General features: G+C 49.7%; 1 protein-coding gene across 1 annotated transcript in view; it reads right to left on the bottom strand.

The window, feature by feature from the left end:
* HIP1 (huntingtin interacting protein 1) overlaps positions 1-6,576 on the bottom strand; it is a 156,746-nt gene extending 150,170 nt beyond the window's left edge. The window contains exon 1 of the mRNA XM_057748230.1: positions 6,425-6,576. Coding sequence (XP_057604213.1) covers positions 6,425-6,544 — 120 coding nt within the window. The 5' untranslated portion in view covers positions 6,545-6,576. The remainder of the gene's footprint in view (positions 1-6,424) is intronic.
* Between the last annotated feature and the right edge of the window lie 13,896 nt (positions 6,577-20,472).

Raw genomic sequence — 20,472 nt, 5'->3', positions numbered from 1 at the left:
AGAGCTCAGAAGAAATGTGTGTCCTTATTTTAATGGGAAAGATGCTTACAGGAGTTTTATAAGCTGAAATACTTGAGAGCTGGAGGGACCCTCAGAAATACTTTCCAGCCTCTTCATGCTGGAAGGAGAGATGCAGGGGCAAAGCCAGAGCCAGATTTCCTGTCTTTGCACTCATCCTAACATCCCTTATGCCCTGCTGCAAACTCCAGCACCTGCACACAGGCCACTGCCATTGGCCACACCCAGGGGCCCGGGACACTAGGCCAGTTTCTCTCCCTTCCTGGTAACCTCTTCTAGCTCAGAAAGATCTGACCTGAAGCAAAATGAAGCCCTGGGAAGTCCAAGACCGTGGTTTGGGAATGTTTATCACGTGTTCTGAACTTGACGGAAATTCAAATCATCAACCTTGAGCCCTAATTCTGTTTCCAGCCCCTGCAGGCTTTTTCCTAAGTGAATTCTCCAACCTAGCTCTCAGGAGCTGGGTGATGTACTTTCATGGTACCCTGGGTGCCCAGGCCTGGCACACAGGGCAGGCACTTCGTGAGATATAATCACTGGGGAAATCAAAGGAGACAGAGGGAGAATCTCCAAAATGTGCAAAGGAAAGGCACTCTACCAGTGGAGGCCTGCCTGCAGCCCCCAGGCTGCTATAGATCCTCCGATTGTTGTATGTTCACATGTTTGGTAAACAGGTCCCAGCACCTGCCTCATGCAAGGGCCCACTGGGCACTGAGATCCAGACCCTGCCCTCAAGAGCCTCCAGTCTGGAAGGGAAGCCAAGATGTGGGCATGGATGAATGGGAGAGACACACAGTAGATAAGGGCCCCTGCTCACCTGAACCAGACTGCAGCAGCTGCCTGGTGGAGGGATGCCCTGTGAGTTTAGGCCTGCAAACGACAGGGACTAGGGACCCTGAAGGTGCCACATCATGCAGGGTCTCTGGGCAGCCAGCAAAGGTTCTTGGAAAAAGGGAGTTATACGGGCAGTGCTGGGCTTTAGAGACAATCCATCTGGCATCAGGCACTTTGCGGGGCAGGGAGGATGGGATTACAACGCGGTGCAGGCGAGAGGAAATAAAGGCAGGGACAGCGAGAAGCAAAGGAGGGAAGGACAAGAGAAACATCACAGAACAGAGCATGGCTGTGAGTGCAAGAGGCAGGGAGGGCTCAGAGCTGATGCCCGGGAGCTGATGGGACCAGTGGGGACCCGGCACAGGTGTTCACAGGCTGGGGAGGCCCAAGTAGAGTTTGGGGCATGTGTGGTTTCTCAGGGGGCAGATGTCCAATGGGAAGTGGTCACACAGGCCAGGAAGTCAGGGAGTCGGCGTCACAGAGGTGAGAACAGAAACTATCAGATGGAAGTGAGGGCAGAGGAAGTGGACAGGAGGAAAAAGGGAAGCGGGGTGAGGACAGAGCCTTGGGGATGCCAAGCGTTAGGGGAGGAAGAAGGACGCGAGCTGGAGGGGGCGAGGCAGTGCCACAGGGATGGCAACTGGGAAAAGCCAGGCTCAGGAGCCAGTTTTCCTGGGTTTGAGTCCCAGCTCTGTCACTTACTTCAGAACCTTGAGCTGGTTATCAACCCCTCTCAGCCTCATTTGCCTCATCTGTAAAATAGGGTTTATAATCTGGAAGTTTGTTGTAAGGCTTGAAGGGGGAGGTTTGTGTGATAAATGCTGGCTTTTCTCATGAGTATCAGTGGGAGGAAACCAGAAGAGGACAAAACCACAGACCCAAAGAAAACTCTCAGCATCCTTTCTAGTTTTCAATACCACCTAAGGGAGCAAACGGGACAGAAGGCGTACAGCTCCTTTTATGTTAGAAGCCATTCATGTATAGTCAGGGTTGAGAACCACTGATGCCTCTCTCCCAACCCTAAAAGTTTTCAGCTGGTGAATCGAAGGTTGAGCATCTGTTGAAGACCATCCACAAGATGGCAGAAACATCCCCCTGACTTAAATGTGGAGAAGAGGACTTGCCATCTGATTTGGAAGCCCTGGCTTGCTTGTTTACTTGCTGTGTGGCCTTGGAATAGTCACTTGGCCTCTCTGAGCCTGAGCTATTAAATAGGTTAATGGCTATAAATCACCTAGCGTGTTCCTAGGACCCAGCAAACCCCACATAAATATTTGTTTCCGTCTCCTGGCTCTCCCCAGCGTATGATTGGTTAGGATTCTTTACTCTTCATGGGCTCCAACCAAGAGATTGTGACTAAGGGTTTGTTCCTTCCTCTGTGTTTCCAGAGCCCCATCCTCTCCCCTGATCCCAGCATTCACCTGCCACACAGCAGAGCTGCTCAAACTTCCATGTCTGGTTGAAATGCAGGCTCTGATGCAGCAGGTCCTGCCTTGCTAACGGCTCCAGTGATGCTGGTGCCGTGGGTCCTCTGTCCCCCTTGCAGAGGAGGCCTGCGGTGGCCAGTCCACCTCCCTGCTGACTCATGTGCTCCTCTGGGGCCAGTCTCTTTATCTTACTCATCTCTGCATCCCCTCCACGGTACGTACTCACTAAATGGATGTTGAAAAAACAAGCAAGCCATAGAGAAAACCATTTTCCAGCTAAGTAAATACAGACATGGTATTCTGTTTGTGAGTGGCAGCCCTCCTAATTCATTCCAGAATCACCCTCCTGGCTGACACTGGGAAAGTTTGCCAGGACGGGGCCTGAGACCTGGAACCCAGGGTCCTGGGTTTGAATCCTGACCCTTTCACTCACCCACTGGCAGCCCTGGGCAAGTTACCAAGCTCTCATCCATAAAATGAGGGTGATAACACCCCACCACAGTGCAGCCCCAAGGAGGGCTAAAACCTGCTTTATAAACTGTAAAGTGCTCCGGGCAACGTATCATTATTACTGCAGCTTTTTTGAGGGCAAGAACTACTTTTTAATTTCCCTAGAGCCTGACGGTTGCTTGTGATGGGCTGGGTGGGGGACACACCAGGGGTCTGGTTGGAGATGGGGGCTGAGGCAGGCAGGGCAGGGGTCCCCACTCTGGCAGGGGCAGGGGCCACGTGAAGTGTGAAGATGATCCCAGAAGGGTTGAGGAGGGAAGGCTTCCTGGAAGAGGCTGGCAGCGGTGGGGAAACAAGGCTGGTCTGAGGGCACAGGGAGCCGGGGCATGGGCCTGACGGAGAGGAAGGCAGAGAAGTCAGAGTCCCCTGATGGGCCTGGGGCAGGGCTCCTGATGGACAGTGTAGAGACAAGGCGGGACCAGGAGGGAATCTGGGGCCATTAGCAAAGAACATCAAGTAATTACAGATGTTCCCTGCAGCCCAGAGCCGAGTTCCCCATCCAGGCCAGGCTTCCCTGCTGGGGCCAACCAGTCACGTTGTACCCTTGAATACAGCCACTTCACCACTCACACGAGCCTCAGGCATGTGAGGGGCCAACTCTGCTCCTGTCTCCACCTCAGCCAATGAATCTCATCCACACCCATCTCCAGACCATTCCCCAGTCCCGGGATGCCCCTGTCCCTCCTCTCCACCGAGCAAATGCCAGCTCAGGCTGAAGGGCAGGGTTCAGACCTCAGGCGGCTCCCACCCCCTGGTCACCCCCTTGCCACCCCCAGGGACTGTACTTTAAACACACACTCTTAGTAATTATTGCATTAACTAGTAACACTTCTGTGCCTCTATTGAAGAGTTCATCACAGCCTGCCCCAGTACCTAACCTGGGGTTTTTTTCAGGTCCCCTCTCCCCTTCAGAGTATAGCAATCATCACTGCAACAGTTTATAAAATGCCTTCATGCATATTATTTAACTGAATCCCCACAATCAACCTGTGATGTAAGTTGTATATCCTTATTTTACAACACGGAAACCGAAGCTTAGAAAGATTAGACAACTTGCCTGGGGTCACACCGCCCATCCCCATGCCTGGCTATCAAACTCCAACCTCTTCTAGCTCCCATGCCAGTGCCCTACCCAGTACTCAGAGGCCACACAAGGTAATAGTTAAAGGCTGGGATCACTTCATGCTGTGTGAACTTGGGCAAGTTACTTAACTTCTCTATGCCTTAATTTCCTCCAGATAAAATGTGGCTGATACCCACCTCATAGGTCCTTATGGATACTACCTCCCAGGACTTTACTGAGATTAAAAAAGGTAATATAATAAAGTACTTAGAACAATGCCAAACACAATAATTAGTTACAATTATCATTCTACTCACTAATTCTCATGGTCTCGTAACTCATTAAAAAAAACTTTTTTCCGGGACTTCCCTGTTTGCGTGGTGGTTAAGAATCCACTTGCCAATGCAGGGGACACGGGTTTGATCCTTGGTCTGGGAAGATCCTATGTGGTGCGGAGCAACTAAGCCCACGCGCCACGACTACTGAGCCTGCACGCCTAGAGCCTGTGCTCCACAACAAGAGAAGCCACCACAATGAGAAGCCTGCACACTGCAACTAAGACCCATCTCAGCCAAAATAAATAAAATTCTTAAAAAAAAATTTTTCTAACATGTTTATATCTCATAATACATTTGATAGGTAGTCATTAAATAAATACATTTTTTCAGCCTAAAGTGAGGTTTTAGGATTATCCTCTTTCCTTTTCTTCACTCTCCTACTCCCCTAACAGTTTCAACAACAGAGAAACTCTCTTTTCCTGATTCATTCTACCTCCCCTCCACACTAGACACACACACACACACACACACACACACACAAGCCCACTAGTTCAAAATTGGCCAATTATCAGTGTTCCACAGAATGTAAAACACAGGCAAACACCGACCTAGACTCTCCTTGTCCCTGGATAGCTAGAGAAACTTTCACAAACCTAATTTCCAACACTATAATGGGTCAAAGTCTTATGTGTATTTCTCTATTGCTCCAGTTTTTACTTATTTGAGACTCTAGAAGGAATGAATTACCATTTACTTTCCTTTTCCATTAAAAAAAAAAAAAAAAAAGATTCACACTATTTCCTGTGCCCAGACAGCTAGTTGAGGCCATAATGCCCACAGCAGACAGGTAGCTTCCTTCTTTTCTGGGGTCCAATTCACAAAGTCAGAGAATAAACCTTAAACCCAGCTGGACCCTGGGAGACAGAAGTGAGCAGCCATCTCTCCCATCCCCACCTGGGGTAGGATGATGACCTAGGGAGGGGACATTCCCTACTTCACATCACCCAGACACACCTGTGAAGGGCCAGAGGTGCCTGGGAAACGGAGAGGGGGAAGTGCCCTGTGATGAAAAGCTTCATTCTTTGCAAGATTCCCTATACAGAACACTCAGTCAGGACCTCACAATCTTTATCTAAAATCCCAAAGCCCTTCCCTCACATGGTACTGTGTTGGGGGGGGGGGGGGGCAGGGGGGAGCAGAAACACAGCAGGAGAACCGGCCTCTGGCAGTGGCAGTCCCACTGGATCTTCAAACGTTCCACTCTGAGAGCAAGAGTGAAGAACAAATCTGCCCATACAACTTTGGCACTGGGATTAAAAGAAGTGCTTTGCCCTTCCAAATGGATTTTGCATACAAACCAGTCGATGAACAGCATAAACATGTTAGCTTTATTCAGTCCAATCAATACACCAGGCATTAAAACTCTGAGGTAAAATGGATTGTGGCTTTTTGTTGATGCCAGTGAGGAATTTTGGCCCCCAGCCCTGCTCAGGCTGGACAAATAGAGCAGTCTGCCTATTAGCTGTCAGGTGCATCTTGGCGGATGAAACCAAAACCCCAGTTCAGGGTTCCGGGCACCCCAAGGCAGCTCAGCTTGACCACCATCGGGCCATTGGTCCAAGAGCCTCAATTCCTGCCCCCGCGCTGGCCCCCTCCTCCAGCCCCCAGTCATCTTCCAAACTCGGCCACACATCACATTTCCTACATTCCTTCTCACCGCTCAGACCCCTTCAGCCCGGCCCTCGGAGGCCGACAGCTGGGGGTGGTGTGAGCCAAGCAAGAGGCACAAGGAAGGGGGTGCTAGGGGTGGGGGGAATGTCAGCGCAACCCTGAAGCGATCGAGAGGGGAGGAAAGGGCTCCCCACCCTTCACATCCCCGACCCAGCACCCCACTCTCCGCCACCACACTTGCGACCCCCTGTAGCCTCCCAGGGAGCTTTCCCAGCTTCGGGGCACCCCTTCCATTCGGCCCCTTTTCGGGTTCCTTCCCCTCTCACAGCCCCTGTGACCCCTGCCCTGCCCCGCCGGGACCGGCTCCCCTCGGTCGCGCCTCACGGATCAAGCCAGCTCCTCGGAGCCGCCCTGCCCTCTTCCTCAGGCCAGCCGGGATGCCCCCGGGGTCCCCGACCTTCCCGGATCGCCCTGACCCGCGTACCAGATGCCCTCTCTCGCGGCCCCCTTGCTCTGTCCTTCCCTGGGCCTGCAAGATCCCTACTCCCTTCAAGTCCCCCGCAGGACACTGCGTCTCTCGGGATGCCCCAGCCATGCACAACCCGGGGTCCCCCGGTCCTCACCTGAGTCCGCTCGAAGCTCTCCCGCTCCGCCGCCTCCATCCCCGCGCCGACCCCACGCCGGCTCAGCACCTTTGGCAGGGGGTTGGGTACTTGCTTCATGGAGCTGGCCATCCGGTCCATGTCGCCTCGCGGAGCCGAGTCAAGGGCCCTCAGCCGCCCCGGGATCCCCGCGGCGCCGCCCGCCCCGCCCTACCCATTGGGATCCGGCGCTAACGGGACGACTCCCGCCTCCCATTGGCGGAGAGCACTGCCACTCTCCTGAGGCCCCGCCCCCGCCCAGAGGCTTCCCCGTCCGCCCCCGCCCTCCCCGGAGCCCCTTGACGCGCGCGGCCCCGCTGGGCCCTCTGGACGGTGAGGCGCGCCGTGAGCCGCCCGGAGGCCCGTCAGTCACCGTGCCCCACCTCCCCCGGCGGGGGCGGGCATGGGGCGGGGCTTAGGGCGGTCCTGACCTGCCCTCGCCCGCCCCTCCCCCGACGCCCCGCGCGCCGCTCTCTCCGCCCCTCCCGCGCCCGAGGCTTACCCGCGAGCTGCTCTCTCCTAGTGTCGGGGGCTTCGCGATGTCCCGGCTTGGTGGGCGGGGGTCAAGCGGGCGGGGAGTCGGGCCTCCCGCAGGGAATCCGGGCCCGCTTGGGACTGACCTATATACTGCTTTCGGGCCGGGGACGAGAGAGCGCTATGGACCGGCGGGGCGGCCAGAGTCCCGGGATGCGCTGCCCCGAGGCCCGGCTTCCGCAGGTCCGGTCAGCGCTTTGCAGACCTGGCCACCGTGGGTGGCGGCTCCCACCCAGCTCCTTCTGCTTCCTCCCTTATCCTGCCCCTGCCCCGAATCCCTGCCCATCCTTTCTGTAATGTTCGCAGGTCAGGGAGCGCTGGGCTGGGTCAGTGGAAACTTCTCGACACCTTTCCAAACCTCTCATCATCTGAATCTGGCCAGAACGTATTCGTTGGTAGAAACCTCTGTAGACACTTTATATTTATCCTCGGCTCTGGGACACCCCTCCCGTCCTGCTCATTCGTCAGCCAAGGTACCGACAGGCAGAGGGAAGTGTGATCCTTAACGGAGATGCTGAAGAAAGTTCAGAGTTTTCCGTTCGATGCCAATTTTGGTGTTTTAAAAATACATGCTTTTGAAACTCAAAGAAAGGCGTTACTTTTTTTTTTTTTTAACTAAGAGCTTTTGATAAAAATTCACACATTGAGTAGAGAAGTGGAAGAGGGGGTGGGCCTCTGTAGGCACTGGGGAGCCACTGAAGGCTTTGCCAGCTGGCATCTTGTGGACGGGATTATGGGGGCGAGAGGGAAGGGAAGGAGGAACCAATGAGCAGACTCCAGCAGTAGGTGAGAGGGCCGCCACTAGCGAGGAGCCCAGAGAGTTCGGTCCTGTGGGAGGCTCTGTGAATAGGTTTGGGGCGGGAAGGAGTGAGGGCGGTGGGTGGGGGAGGGGGCGGGGTGGGGGTGGGGCCAGAATTTCTGTAGAATAAGGATTTAAGTTCTAAGGGTGGCATTGTGATGGAGGGGAACGGCAAGCACGCTGGTTTCGCCTTCTCTTAGATTTTGTTTGCAGGGGAGGCCTTGGAAGTGGCTCCCTTTGGGTTACTCTGGGATGTGGTTAGCTGTCACCTAGTTTTCGAGGCTCTGCTCTAGTCATGGGAGAGGGGGCACCTGACAAGAACTGTGGCGTAAGGTAGGAAACCAGTCACCGAGAGACCGCAATCTCCCTCCCGTCCTCTCACTTCCTACTAGTGCCTCCCACTGGCCCAACCCAGCTGGAAGAGGGAAGGCTAAGGGTGATGGGTCAGGTACTGCTCCCAACCCTCCTTCCAGGCTCAGAGCAGAGTGGAGAAGAGTGGAGGCTGGATCTGGAGGTTCCCAGCAAGAGGTGGGGGGTGGGGGGGGGTGGGGGGCTCACAGGAGCTGTCTACAAAGAAAACAGACAAGCTTCATAGCAGTGTTACCTCTTTGTGCCGGTTCTGTTCTGTACCCGCTCCTGCTGTGGACCAGCTAAAGAATGATTTATGATCCTTTGCCCAGAGTTTATGGCTTTAATAAACAGCGGCCCTTTAAACAGGGATTAGGGGATCAGCCTACTTCTCATTAGAATAAACCAGAGTAGGAATCAGGAATTTGTGGTTTGGAGGCACCCTGTGGAGAAAGATGCAAGTGAGTTACCTTCCTCTGTGAAACTCAGAGCGAATTAAAAATAAGATTTCCCACCTGCTGCAGCAGCAAAACCCTTTGCCAAGGATTGAGGGAAACCCTCCCCCAGAATGTAAACTACAGGACCCTGCCTGCTTCCTTCAGCTCTTGCTGTCTCTCCCAGCAATGCTGGAACCACTTGTTTTATATGTTCTGGGGATGCCAGGTTTCAAGATGTGGAATCTATCTCTGGGAAACCTTTAGGGGGATCATAACTGTCTTACTACCTACCTCTCCATAACTGGTGAAATCTGCCTCACCCCACACCTAGTTTGGATCTGATTTAATATCTTATGATACATAAGCTGACCACACTATTCCTACGGGTTCCTGGAACCCAAGTATACATATTTTGATAGCTTAATGACATATAATTAATATACATTAAACTGCATATATTTAAAGTATACAATCTGATGAGTTTTGACATACATAGATACACTCATGAAAACATCACCACATCAAGAACATATTCCCCACCCCCAAAGGCGTCCTCATGTCACTTTGTAACCCAAACCCCTGTGCCTAGGTAATTTCTGATCTGCTTTCTGCCACTATAGATAGTTGCATTTTCTAGAATTTTATATAAATGGAATCATACACGATGTATTCTTTTTTGTCTGGCTTTTTTCACTAAGAATAGTTATTTTGAAATTTATATATACTGTTATGTGTATCAATAGTTTATTCCTCTTAATTGCTGAGTAGTATTCTAGGGTATGAAAAGTCCACAGTTTGTTTATCTATTAACCTGCTGATGGACATTTGGATTCTTTCCAGGTTTTGACTATTACCCACCCCCCACCCCCCAAATATGCAGATGCTGTGAACAATTGTGTGTAAGTCTTTGTATGAACACATGCTTTCATTTCTCTTGGGTAAATATCTAGCACTGAATGTCTGAGTTGTAAGGTAGATGTATGTTTAACTTTTTAAGAAATTGCCAAATTGTTTTCCAAAATTGTTGTGCCGTTTTGCACTCACATCATCAGTGTATGAGAGTTCCGGTTGCTTCACATCCTTGTCAACACTTGCTATGATACTCTTTTAAGTTTTAGCCATTCTAATGTGTGTGGTGATATCTCATTGGTGCTTAAATTGGCATTTCCCCATTGACTGATGATGTTGAGTGTCTTTTCAGATGCTTATTTGACATCTTTATTTTCTTTTTGGTAAAGTGTTTACTTAAATCTTTGGTCCATTAAAAAAACCTTTTTGGGACTTCCCTGGTGGTGCAGTTGTCTCTCTGCAACAAGAGAAGCCACCGCACCTAGAAGCCCGCTCACCACAATGAAAAAATAGCCTCCACTCTCTGCACCTAGAGAAAGCCATACGCAGCAATGAAGACCCAACGCAGCCCCCCAAAAACAAACAAAAAAACTGCTCAACAAGTGTTAAGAAAGAAAAAAAAAAGACAGCTATGAAAATGAAAAGGAAGGCACCGACTGGTAAAAGATATTTGTAAAACGTTCCTCCAGCAAAGAATTTGCATCTAGGATATATCAAGTATACATTTTTAAAGTCTACCTGGCTTGGATTTTAAATTGTTCACACAGATCAGGATGACTCAGGCACAAGAAGACAGCATAGGGAACCGCATACAGGCTTTACAATGACAGGGATCTGAGTCTGAGCTTCTGCTCCACGGAGTTTTAGTTGTGGGTTCTTGAGCAAGTTACCTACTGCTCTGCGTCTCTTAACCCAGTGTAAACCAGGAAGAGTAATAACACAGCTTTCATTCACTCCGCAGACACTGGTTGTGCTCCTAGTCTGGAGGAGGCACAGGACTAATGAGGTTATAAGTTTATTGTTTGGTTATGGATACACACGTTAAAAAAAGCACATCCTACACAGGGAGGCAAATTCTAAAATAGAGGTAGGAGAGTGCCATATCAGCTTTCTCCAGACATGTGTGGGATTAAAGAAGAATCAGAGGGAACTCCCTCGTGGTCTAGTGGTTAGGACTCCACACTTTCACTGCCCAGGGCCCAGTTTCAATCCCTTGTTGGGGAAGTAAGATCCTGCAAGCTGCGTGGTGCAGGCAAAAAAAATAATAATAATAAAGAAGAACTGGATCTCATGTATGCAACTGTATATCTCCCTATGTGTGTATATGTGTGTATGAATACATAAGAAAAATGATTAGGACTTCCCTGGTGGCACAGTAGTTAAGAATCTGCCTGCCGGGCTTCCTAGGTGACGCAGTGGTTAAGAATCTGCCTGCCAATACAGGGGACATGGGTTCGATCCCTGCTCCAGGAAGATCCCACATGCCGCGGAGCAACTAAGCCCATGTGCCACAACTATTGAGCCTGAGCTTTAGAGCCCATGAGCCACAACTATTGAGCTCATGTGCCACAACTACTGAAGCTCATGTGCCTAGAGCCCGAGCTCTGCAACAAGAGAAGCCACGGTAATGAGGAGCCTGCACACCACAACAAAGAGTAGTCCCCACTGGGCGCAACTAGAGAAAGCCCGTGTGAAGCAATGAAGACCCAACACAGCCAATTAATTAATTAATTAATTAATTTTTAAAAAATGACTCCATTTAAAAAAAAAAAGAATCCGCCTGCCAATGCAGGAGACACAGGTTCAATCCCTGGCCCAGGAAGATTCCACATGCCATGGAGCAACTAAGCCCATGAGACACAACTACTGAGCCTGTGCACCACAACTACTGAAGTCTGTGTTCCTAGAGCCCGTGCTCCACAACAAGAGAAGCCATCACAATGAGAAGCCCATGCACTGCAACAAAGAGTAGCCCCCACTCACTGCAACTAGAGAAAGCTTGCGTGCAGCAACAAAGACCCTACGCAGCCAAAAATAAATAAATAAATAAATGAAATACTTTAAAAAAAGGGTAGAGATAGATCTGTATTTACTGAATTATAAGAATGTCTGTGCTAAGTTGTCAAGAGGGGACTTCCTAGGTGGTACAGTGGTTAAGAATCTGCCTGCCAATGCAGGGGACATGGGTTTGATCCCTGTTCCGGGAAGATCCTACATGCTGTGGAGCAACTAAGCCCATGCACAACAACTATTGAGCCTGCACTCTAGAGCCCGTGAGCTACACTATTGCGCCTGTGTGCCACAACTACTGAAACCCTTGCACCTAGAGCCTGTGCACTGCAACAAAAGAAGCCACTGCAATGAGAAACCCGTGCACCACAATGAAGAGTAACCCCAGATTGCCACAACTAGAGAAAGCCCATGTGCAGCATCAAAGACCAAATGCAGCCAATTAATTAATTAATTAATTTAAAAAATTGTCAAGAGGAAGAGAAGTAAGCTGCAAAGTCATGTGTATAGACTGATTCTACTTTGGTAGAAACAAGCAAACAAAATTTGCATAGAGCTGTGGATAAGCTTTTGCATGTGAATAAACACAGAAAAGCGTATGAGAAGACATAATCCAGGCTGCTAATGCTTGTTACAAAATGGAGATAGTGTTTTATAGAGATAGAGATTATTGCTTTTATGGATCTTTTAATTTAGAAAATAAAATCAAGAAAATGTAAACGTAATACTTGATAAACACAGAAACAACAAAACATACCCTAAGAAGTGCTTTTTCTGTTGGTTGAAACAGACTCTCAGCTTGTTACTAGCTGGTGCATGGTAGAAGCTCCAGGACTGAAAGCTTTCCTTAGTTATGTAGGGATGAATTATACTGTATTATCTAAAGGCTTTGCCGGATCTTGAAATGTTCATGCCAGTACTCAAAATGTTAAGTGTGTGTGTGTGTGTGTGTGTGTTGTAGGGGAGTCAGGGTAGATTGGAGAGTAGGGTGGTGACCAGTAGAGGGCAGCAGAGACCCACCAGGAGTGTTCTGGGGTGCCCTGCACCCTGCTGAGCCAGGTAAGCTGGAATGGGGCACCTATCCTGAATGAATCAGGAGCTAAGGCAGAATCTGAAACTGGAGCCAGGGGCTGTGTCAAGTCAGAAGCCAGGAAGACAGGAACTAAGCCAAAATAGGAACCCAAGCTAAAGCCAGACAAGCAGCCTGTAAGCCAGGAGAGAGGAGACAGTGCCAAATTGACCCAGTGATGGACCAGGGTCAAGTGTCTGCAGGGCAAGCTGATCTCCTCCTGCACTAGCAAAATAATGCTATAGACTGACATGAGGAATACCTTCAGGGAAATATAACGAGTTCACTTGTGGACACACCAAGGTTCAAATGCCACGCAGAGATGTCCATCAGGCTATTGGAACCTCAGAAGGACTGTCAGAGCTGTAGATGTAAGCTGAGTGTCATCCTCATAGAGACGATAGGGGACGCTGTGGGCTTGGAGGAGAGAAGAGAGGAGGATACAGACAGAAATTTGGAGCAAGCCACACACTGGGAGAAAACATTTGCAAGACATTTATCCAAAAAAGAACATGTTTCTAGCATATGCCAAATATACATTTTTAAAGTTTACCTGGTTTTAGGGACTTCCTAGGTGACACAGTGGGTAAGAATCTGCCTGCCAATGCAGGGGACACGGGTTCAATCCCTGCCCCAGGAATATACCACGTGCCGCAGAGCAAATAAGCCCGTGTGCCACAACTATTGAGCCTGCGCTCTAGAGCCCGTGAGCCACAACTGTTGAGCCCATGTGCCGCAACTACTGAAGCCCACGCACCTAGAGCCCATGCTCTGCAATGACAGGCCACTGCAATGAGAAGCCCGCACACCACAATGAAGAGTAGCCCCAGCTCGATGCAACTAGAAAAAGCCCGTGTGCAGCAACGAACACCGAACACAGCCAATAAAATAAATAAATAAATAAAATTTTAAAAAAATAAATAAAATAAAGTTTACCTGGTTTTAAATCATTCACACTGGTCAGGATGACTAAGGAACAAGAGGACAGTGTAGGGCAGGGGTCCCCAAGGGCAGGGGTCCCCAACCCCTGGGCCATGGGTCAGTACCGGTCTGTGGCCTGTTAGGCACTGGGCTGCAGAGCAGGAGGTGAGCAGCAGGTGGGCAAGTGCGCGAAGCTTCATCTGCTGCGCCCCATTTCTCCCCATCGCTCGCATCACCACCTGAACCATCCCCCCTCTCTGGTCCATGGAAACATTGTCTTCCACAAAACTGGTCCCTGGTGCCAAAGGGTGGGGGACTGCTGGTGTAGGAGACCAACTCAGGGATTTGCAACAACAGGGATCTGGGTCTGAGCTTCAGCCCTACCGTGTGTAGGTATCACTTGGGCAAGGGATAAGAAGCATCCACGAGAAATGGTCAAGGAAAAGGAGACTGAGACAATGAGGACTGAGAAGTAGGAGGGAGGACAGCAGATCTCAGTGCCATCAGAGCCCAGGCAGGAGAGAACTGCAAGAAGAAAGGGAGGCTAATAAAAGTGTCAAAGGTCACAGGTGAATGGGAGAGGACCTTGAGAGCAGAAATTTGTGCCTCTGACACAGCAGTTTGAGTAAGTGTTTGGATGCTGCAAAGTTCAGGAGCCTCCAAGGTTTGATAATTCACTGGAAAGGCTCATGAAACTCACTGAGAGCTGTTAGACTCATGGTTATGGTTTATTACAGTAAAAGGACACAGGTCAAAATCTGCCGAGGACAGAGTCCAGGAGGGCTCCACACTTGGAGCTTCCAGTTTTTCCTCCCAGTGGAGGTGTGGGCAGTGCTAACTTCTCCCAGCAATGACGTGTGACAATATGCATGGAGTATGGGCAACCAGGGAAGCCCCCTCAAGCCTTATGTGCAGAATTTTAATGAGATTCCATCACATAGACATGGTGGCTGCCGTTTAGTTTCCAGCCCCTCCAAAGGTCAAGCGGATACTGTGTGGTCCCCAGCTCCCGTGACAAATCACATTGTTAGACTGTCCAGTGTGGCCAAGGCCCCCAGGTAAACAGAGGTGCTCTTATCAGGTGGGATAGTCCAAGGGCTTTGAGATCACCACCACCACCACCACCCCTCCCCACCCCCACCACCCCTCCCCACCCCCACCACCCCTCCGCACCCCCGGAGCCGAAGGCAAAGCCAGCCGTCTCCTTGAGTGAGATCAATGCTTTACTACACAGATGCTAACTTGCAGTGAGTTGAGAAGTAAATTAAACACAAGCAGGGGAAGCTGTCACTGTGGCTCTATGGCACTAATGCAAATCACGTGTCAGGAAAAGCAAAGGTGGGGACTTCCCTGGTGGTCCAGTGGTTAAGAATCCACCTTCCAATGCAGGGGACACGGGTTGAATCTCTGGTTGGGGAACTAAGACCCCACGTGCCACAGGGCAACTAAGCCCGCGTGTCACAACTACTTAGCCTGCGTACTCTAGAGCCTGAGATCCACAACTAGAGAATCCATGCACCACCACTTAGAGAGCCCACATGCCGCAACTAGAGAAACCCGTGCACCACAACGAAAAGATCCTGCATCCCGCATGCTGCAACTAAGACCCAACGCAGCCAAATAAATAAATAAATAAAGGAAAAGCGAAGGTGGAGAAATGGGGAAGAGCAGAGAAATGGAAAGATGAGGAGGGGCTACAGTGATATAGAAATACAGGTTGCCACGAGAGCACAGAGTGCAGTTCCAGGCCATGAGAGAGAAGACAGGTGGAAGACACTTAGGTTGTATCCAGAGAAAGCAGAGAATGGGAGAGGATTTCTGAGGGGAAGATGAGGCCCCCCATCTGACGGTGAGATTCTAAAGTGGGCCTGGGTATCACTTCCAGGAAAGGAGGAAACAAAGAACTGGGGGGTGAGAGTGGATGGGGCCATTCAAACTGGAGGTGAGATTGCCCAGAGCACAGTTAGAAGCAAAGTTCCCTGAAGGGGAAAAATCTCTGAATAGGGGTGTGGCAGGATAATATTTTGAGATACATCACTGAGGACCTCCCCCCTCCACCATCCCTCCCCCCAAATATCTTCCCTTGCCCCTTACCCAGTGGCATTTACTGCCTCAGGGGAGGAGAGATACAGCAGAAAAGCAGAAAGAAATGTTTTGTGGTTACAGAAGCCTAGAGTTTGAGTTTCCAAAGCCTGGAAGGGCACAGTCATGCCATAAACAGTAGATAGGAAAGAACAGAGGGGACTTCCCTGGTGGCGCAGTGGTTAAGAATCTGCCTGCTAGTGCAGGGGTACAGGTTCGATCCCTGGTCCAGGAAGATCGCACATGCCTCGGAAATTAAACCCATGTGCCACAGCCACTGAGCCCGGGTGCTGCAACTACTGAAGCCCATGCACCTAGAGCCCATGCTCTGCAACAAGAGAAGCCGCTGCAATGAGAAGGCTGTGCACAGCAGCAAAGAGTAGCCCTGCTCACCACAACTAGAGAGAAAGCCTGTGTACAGCAACGAAGACCCAATGCAGCCACAAAAAAAAGAACAGAGGAAAGATCAGGCTTCCCCATCCCTGAACCAGAGAAATCAGAGTATCTCCCATGAATCCGGGAGCTGTGGGCAGTGGCCTGGGGAGACAGCATCAACTTGTGGGGACCAGGCTCTGAGGGCACGGAGGGCACAAAGATATCTCAGCGATGTCAGGACAGATGCTGACAACCAAGGACCCGATGGCTCCCCCCATTCCTTGGCACTATAAAAGCCCCCTGGAGAAAGGCACCATGAGACCCTGAACTGCTGGAGATGGGCTCTGCCCCCTGAACGGAGAACTGCAGCTCACTTATGGGGAAACAGGTACATTTCATCTGACTGTGAATTTTGCAATCTGGATAACTAACATTTGTAGACTAGGGAAGGATTTCTTTCCGATACTGTGTTTGGACCAAACTTCCATCCTTATTTGCCCAGGGTTCCATTTTTCAATACTTATCAGTTTTCTTGATTACGAGAAAACACAGCCTTTCTTGAGTAAGGCTCTCTTTTTTCTCTGTAGCTTCTAATGATCTCCAATCAATAAAAAGGGCTGCTGAAGTCATTTTCGGGAAGAAGCATAGGAGCCAGCCAGACTCCAGCAGCAAGTGAGAGAGGGTGGAGGGCCCATGGGCCGGCGTGTGGGGCTTCCATAGGTGGCAGTAGGGGGGCCATGGTGGGTGGCAGGACACATGGAAAATAGGGCCAAAGGTGATCCTGTGTTCTCAGTACGCTCTGGGATGAAGCAAGGTCCCCTACAAAACCATTTCCTTGAAAGACCCATTTGTCCTTTCCAGGACCACGTCTCTGTGTTCCTGACCACATGACAGGGCCTGATTGGCAGCCTCTGCCCCCACGCATCTCTCCATCATTTAGCAACAATGGGCTGTTATGGGCTGAATATGTCCACCCAAATTCACATGTTGAAGTCCGAGCACTCGGTTCCTCAGAATGCAACTGTGTTTGGAGATAAGGGTCTTTAGAGAGGTAATTGAATTAACTGAGGTCATTGGAGTGGGCCCTAATCCAATGATTAGGACACAGACACAGACACACACACACACGCAGAGGGAAGACCATGTGAGGATGCAGGGAGAAGGTGAAGATCTACAAGTCCAGGAGAGAGGTATCAAAAGGAATCAACTCACTGACACCTTGATTTTGAACTTTTAGCCTCCAGAACTGTGAGAACCTAAATTTTTGTTGTTTAAGCCCCCTGGTCTGTGGCACTTTGTTACGGCAGCCTGAGCAGACGAACACACCTGCCACTCAGCACACTTACCCTTCTCCCTCTAATGAGGGGATTTAACCTCCTTTCCAGGGATTTACATACCTGTATAAATATGCTCAGTTGAGAAACTCAGAAGAATAGACCCTTGCTTGTTTCCAGCTTGCTGCTTATCCTGTGGCTCCAATCGCATTTCCCATTCATTCAGCTGATGTCCTCGGCTGATTTTGTGCAGGAGGACTACACAGGCAGAGAGACAGATGTGGTCCTTGCCTGCACGGAGCTTGCAGTCTGGTGGCAAGGCACTGTTGGACTGGGAAATAACACAGGACCATAGATGCATGGATTCTAAAGCAACATGAATCACTTGAAACAGAATGGTATAGAGAAAAGAACATGAGCTTTGGAGTTAAACACATCTGGGTTTTCACCTTCCTTTCTTGTCTTTTTTTTTTTTTTTCAGTTAAATATTTAATGACCAATTCCTCTCCGTGTCCAGAGATGTAGGGATGACCACAGACAACACCATCTTTACCCTCATGAAGCACATAATCAGAAACTGTTCCTAGGATCTGACATATAATTTACAATCGTGTCAGTTTCCATTAATCAAGCAATACTGGCTCAGTGTCTCTACATGCTGGCCTAGAGTGCGTAAGGATGTGAAGAGGAAAAGATTACTCTATCATAGAGCTTTGAAAAGAAAGAAAGAAAGAAAGAAAGAAAGAAAGAAAGAAAGAAAGAAAGAAAGAAAGAAAGAAAGAAAGAAAGAAAGGAGAAAGAAAGAAAAAAAAGAGAAAAGAAAAAGAGAGGGAGGGGGAGGGAGGGAGAGAGAAGAAGAGAGAGAAAGAAAGAGAAAGAAAGGAAGGAGGGAGGAAGGAAGGAAGAAGGAAAGAGTTAATAACTCTGGCTGATTCAAACACAAGGGAATTTATAGTAAGACTAACTGGCGAGACTAGTTACATAACTTGGAGAGGCCAGTGCAAAATGAAAATGCAGGGTCCCTCCTTCAAAAAGTATCAAGAATTTCAAGATAACAACAGCAGAGCATTAAGCCAAGCCTGGGACCCTTCCAAGTGCAAAGCCTTGTAAAACTGCACACACAGGTCATAGGCCCATGAAGCGAAGCCAGTTCTGCTATGCAGGCAGGGCGGGCAGGAGAATAAGGCTTGCAAATGGGGAAACCATGACAGCAACAAGGGACTCATCAGTGATTTCAAATTATGTTCACAAAATCTTGAGTTCACCCTTCAAGGGGGTGGAGCCTAATTCTCCACCTCCTGAATGTGGGTTGGACATAGTGACTGGCTTCTAATGAATAGAATAAAGCAGAAGTGGCAGAGTGTGAATCTGGGGACTCGGTGGTGAAATGCACTGTAGCACACTGGCGGTGGGGGGAAGCCAGCTGCCACGTCATGAGGACACTGAAACAGCCCAGGGAGAGGCCCACAAGGCATGGAACTAAGGACTCCTGCCAACAGCCACGTAAATGAATGAATCACCTTGGGAGCCCATCCTGTGGTCGCATTCAAGCTTTCAGATGACTGCAGCCATGGCAGCACATTGGATGAAACCCTGAGAAACCCTAAACTGGAAACACCTAGCTAATCCACTCCAGAATCCCCAGCTATCAGATAGTGAATATTTACTGTTTCAGTCACTACCTTTTGGGGCAATTTGTTATGCAGCATTAGATAACCAACACAGTGTAGAAGCTGGAGCCACATGAAAGATCTTACAGTAGACCTTTCTGGGGGATCCATCGGTTCCTTCTTCAGCCTTCAAGCACTTGCTCAAGATTCATAATCTTGGGAGAGAGTATCTGAGCTTAGGTCAGGCTGAGCAGGGTAGTTAGAGGAAGGATGTTAAAAGTGTCCCTTTGACAGTTTTCTGTCTTAATGGGCAGGGACTTGTGTTTACCCTCCCTCCGAGGCTGTCTCTATTGGGAAAGGGGTGCTGTTGGGAAGAGAAAAGGGCCCAGGTACCACAGGTGTCTGCTATTTCTACTTAGGAAACCCAGAGCAGATTCTTTTTTTTGGGGGGGGGAGGGACACACCTGGTGGCTTGCAGGATCTTAGTTCTCTAACAGGGGATCAAACCCAGGCCCCCTGCAGTGGAAGCTTGGAGTCCTAACCACTGGACCTCCAGGGAATTCCCGAATCCACATTCTTAACACATGAAAGCGGACTCACAATAAAAGTGGCCAATGAGCATCCAGGGAGAGTCCTTACATTCATGATGGCTGTGGGGTGAGGGGTTCTGCCCTCTCTTAAAGGAGTGGCAGGCACCTGTAGCAGACAAGGAAGGAGATGTTGGGTCTGGAAACTTCCCAATGTTCATTCACCAGGTGGCTGGTCATTTCTTCTTTAAACAGTGAGCGCTTGCAGCTGGGGAAAGCACAGGCTTTGGGATTAGCCGACCTGGGGCCAAGTGCCAGACCCACTTGCTAACTATGTACTCATCACTTAACCTCTTTGACCCTCAACTTCCTCATCTGTAAAATAAGGATTTAACTAATTCCTACCACAGTAAACTGTTAGATCCAAGGAAATAATGCTGGAATTATCTTTCTTTTTCTTTTTTTCCCTTAAGTTTTTTAAAAAAATTTTCTCAAAGCTGTAATGTTTAGAGTTTCAAAATATCAGATAGTAGTTCTCCAAGGCTAATAAACCAAAGAATCAGTCTCCTCCCTTCCCCCTTCCTTCTCCTCCCCTCCACGATGGCTGTGGGGTGGGAGGTTCTGTCCTCTCTTAAAGGAGTCTCAGGCATCCGTAGCAGACAAGGAAGGAGATGTTGGGTCTGGACTCTTCCCTTGGGAATTCCCCTCCCAGGTCAGTAATTCCTAGAGACGGCAACTTCCCTGGGAGTGTGCCTTTCTTTTGCAAACCCCATATTGATCACTCAATTTTGAGCTTTCCATTCACTGGCCACCACCTCTTCTCTTTCCACCTTCCTCCTCTAGAACCTGACTCCGGTCCCCGGGGGTCTGCAATCCTTCGAGTCTACCACCTCTTCACTGCCCCCGCCCCAGCCCCCCATTCCTCTCCTGGTAATGAAACTGAGCCGGACCCTGTGGGATTCCTGGGGACAAAATGCAGTGTCCACCGTCTCTTTTGTGTAGGAAATAGACTTCATTCAGCCTCCATGACCTTCCCTGAGTTCCAAAGGACAGGTTCAAACTGTTGCTAAGCAGGGAAGAGAGGGGATGTAGAGACAAGGTAGGAGCAGTCAAGACACAATAGTGCAGCCTTGGGGAGGGTTCTGGTTCCCCCTCAAGGGATACACATAACAATATCTTTGAGTTCTTCTGCAGA

The sequence above is a fragment of the Hippopotamus amphibius genome, chromosome 9 (genome assembly GCF_030028045.1).
Source record: "Hippopotamus amphibius kiboko isolate mHipAmp2 chromosome 9, mHipAmp2.hap2, whole genome shotgun sequence".
In the NCBI taxonomy this organism is placed as follows: domain Eukaryota; kingdom Metazoa; phylum Chordata; class Mammalia; order Artiodactyla; family Hippopotamidae; genus Hippopotamus; species Hippopotamus amphibius.
This window is presented reverse-complemented; position numbering and strand designations above follow the sequence as displayed.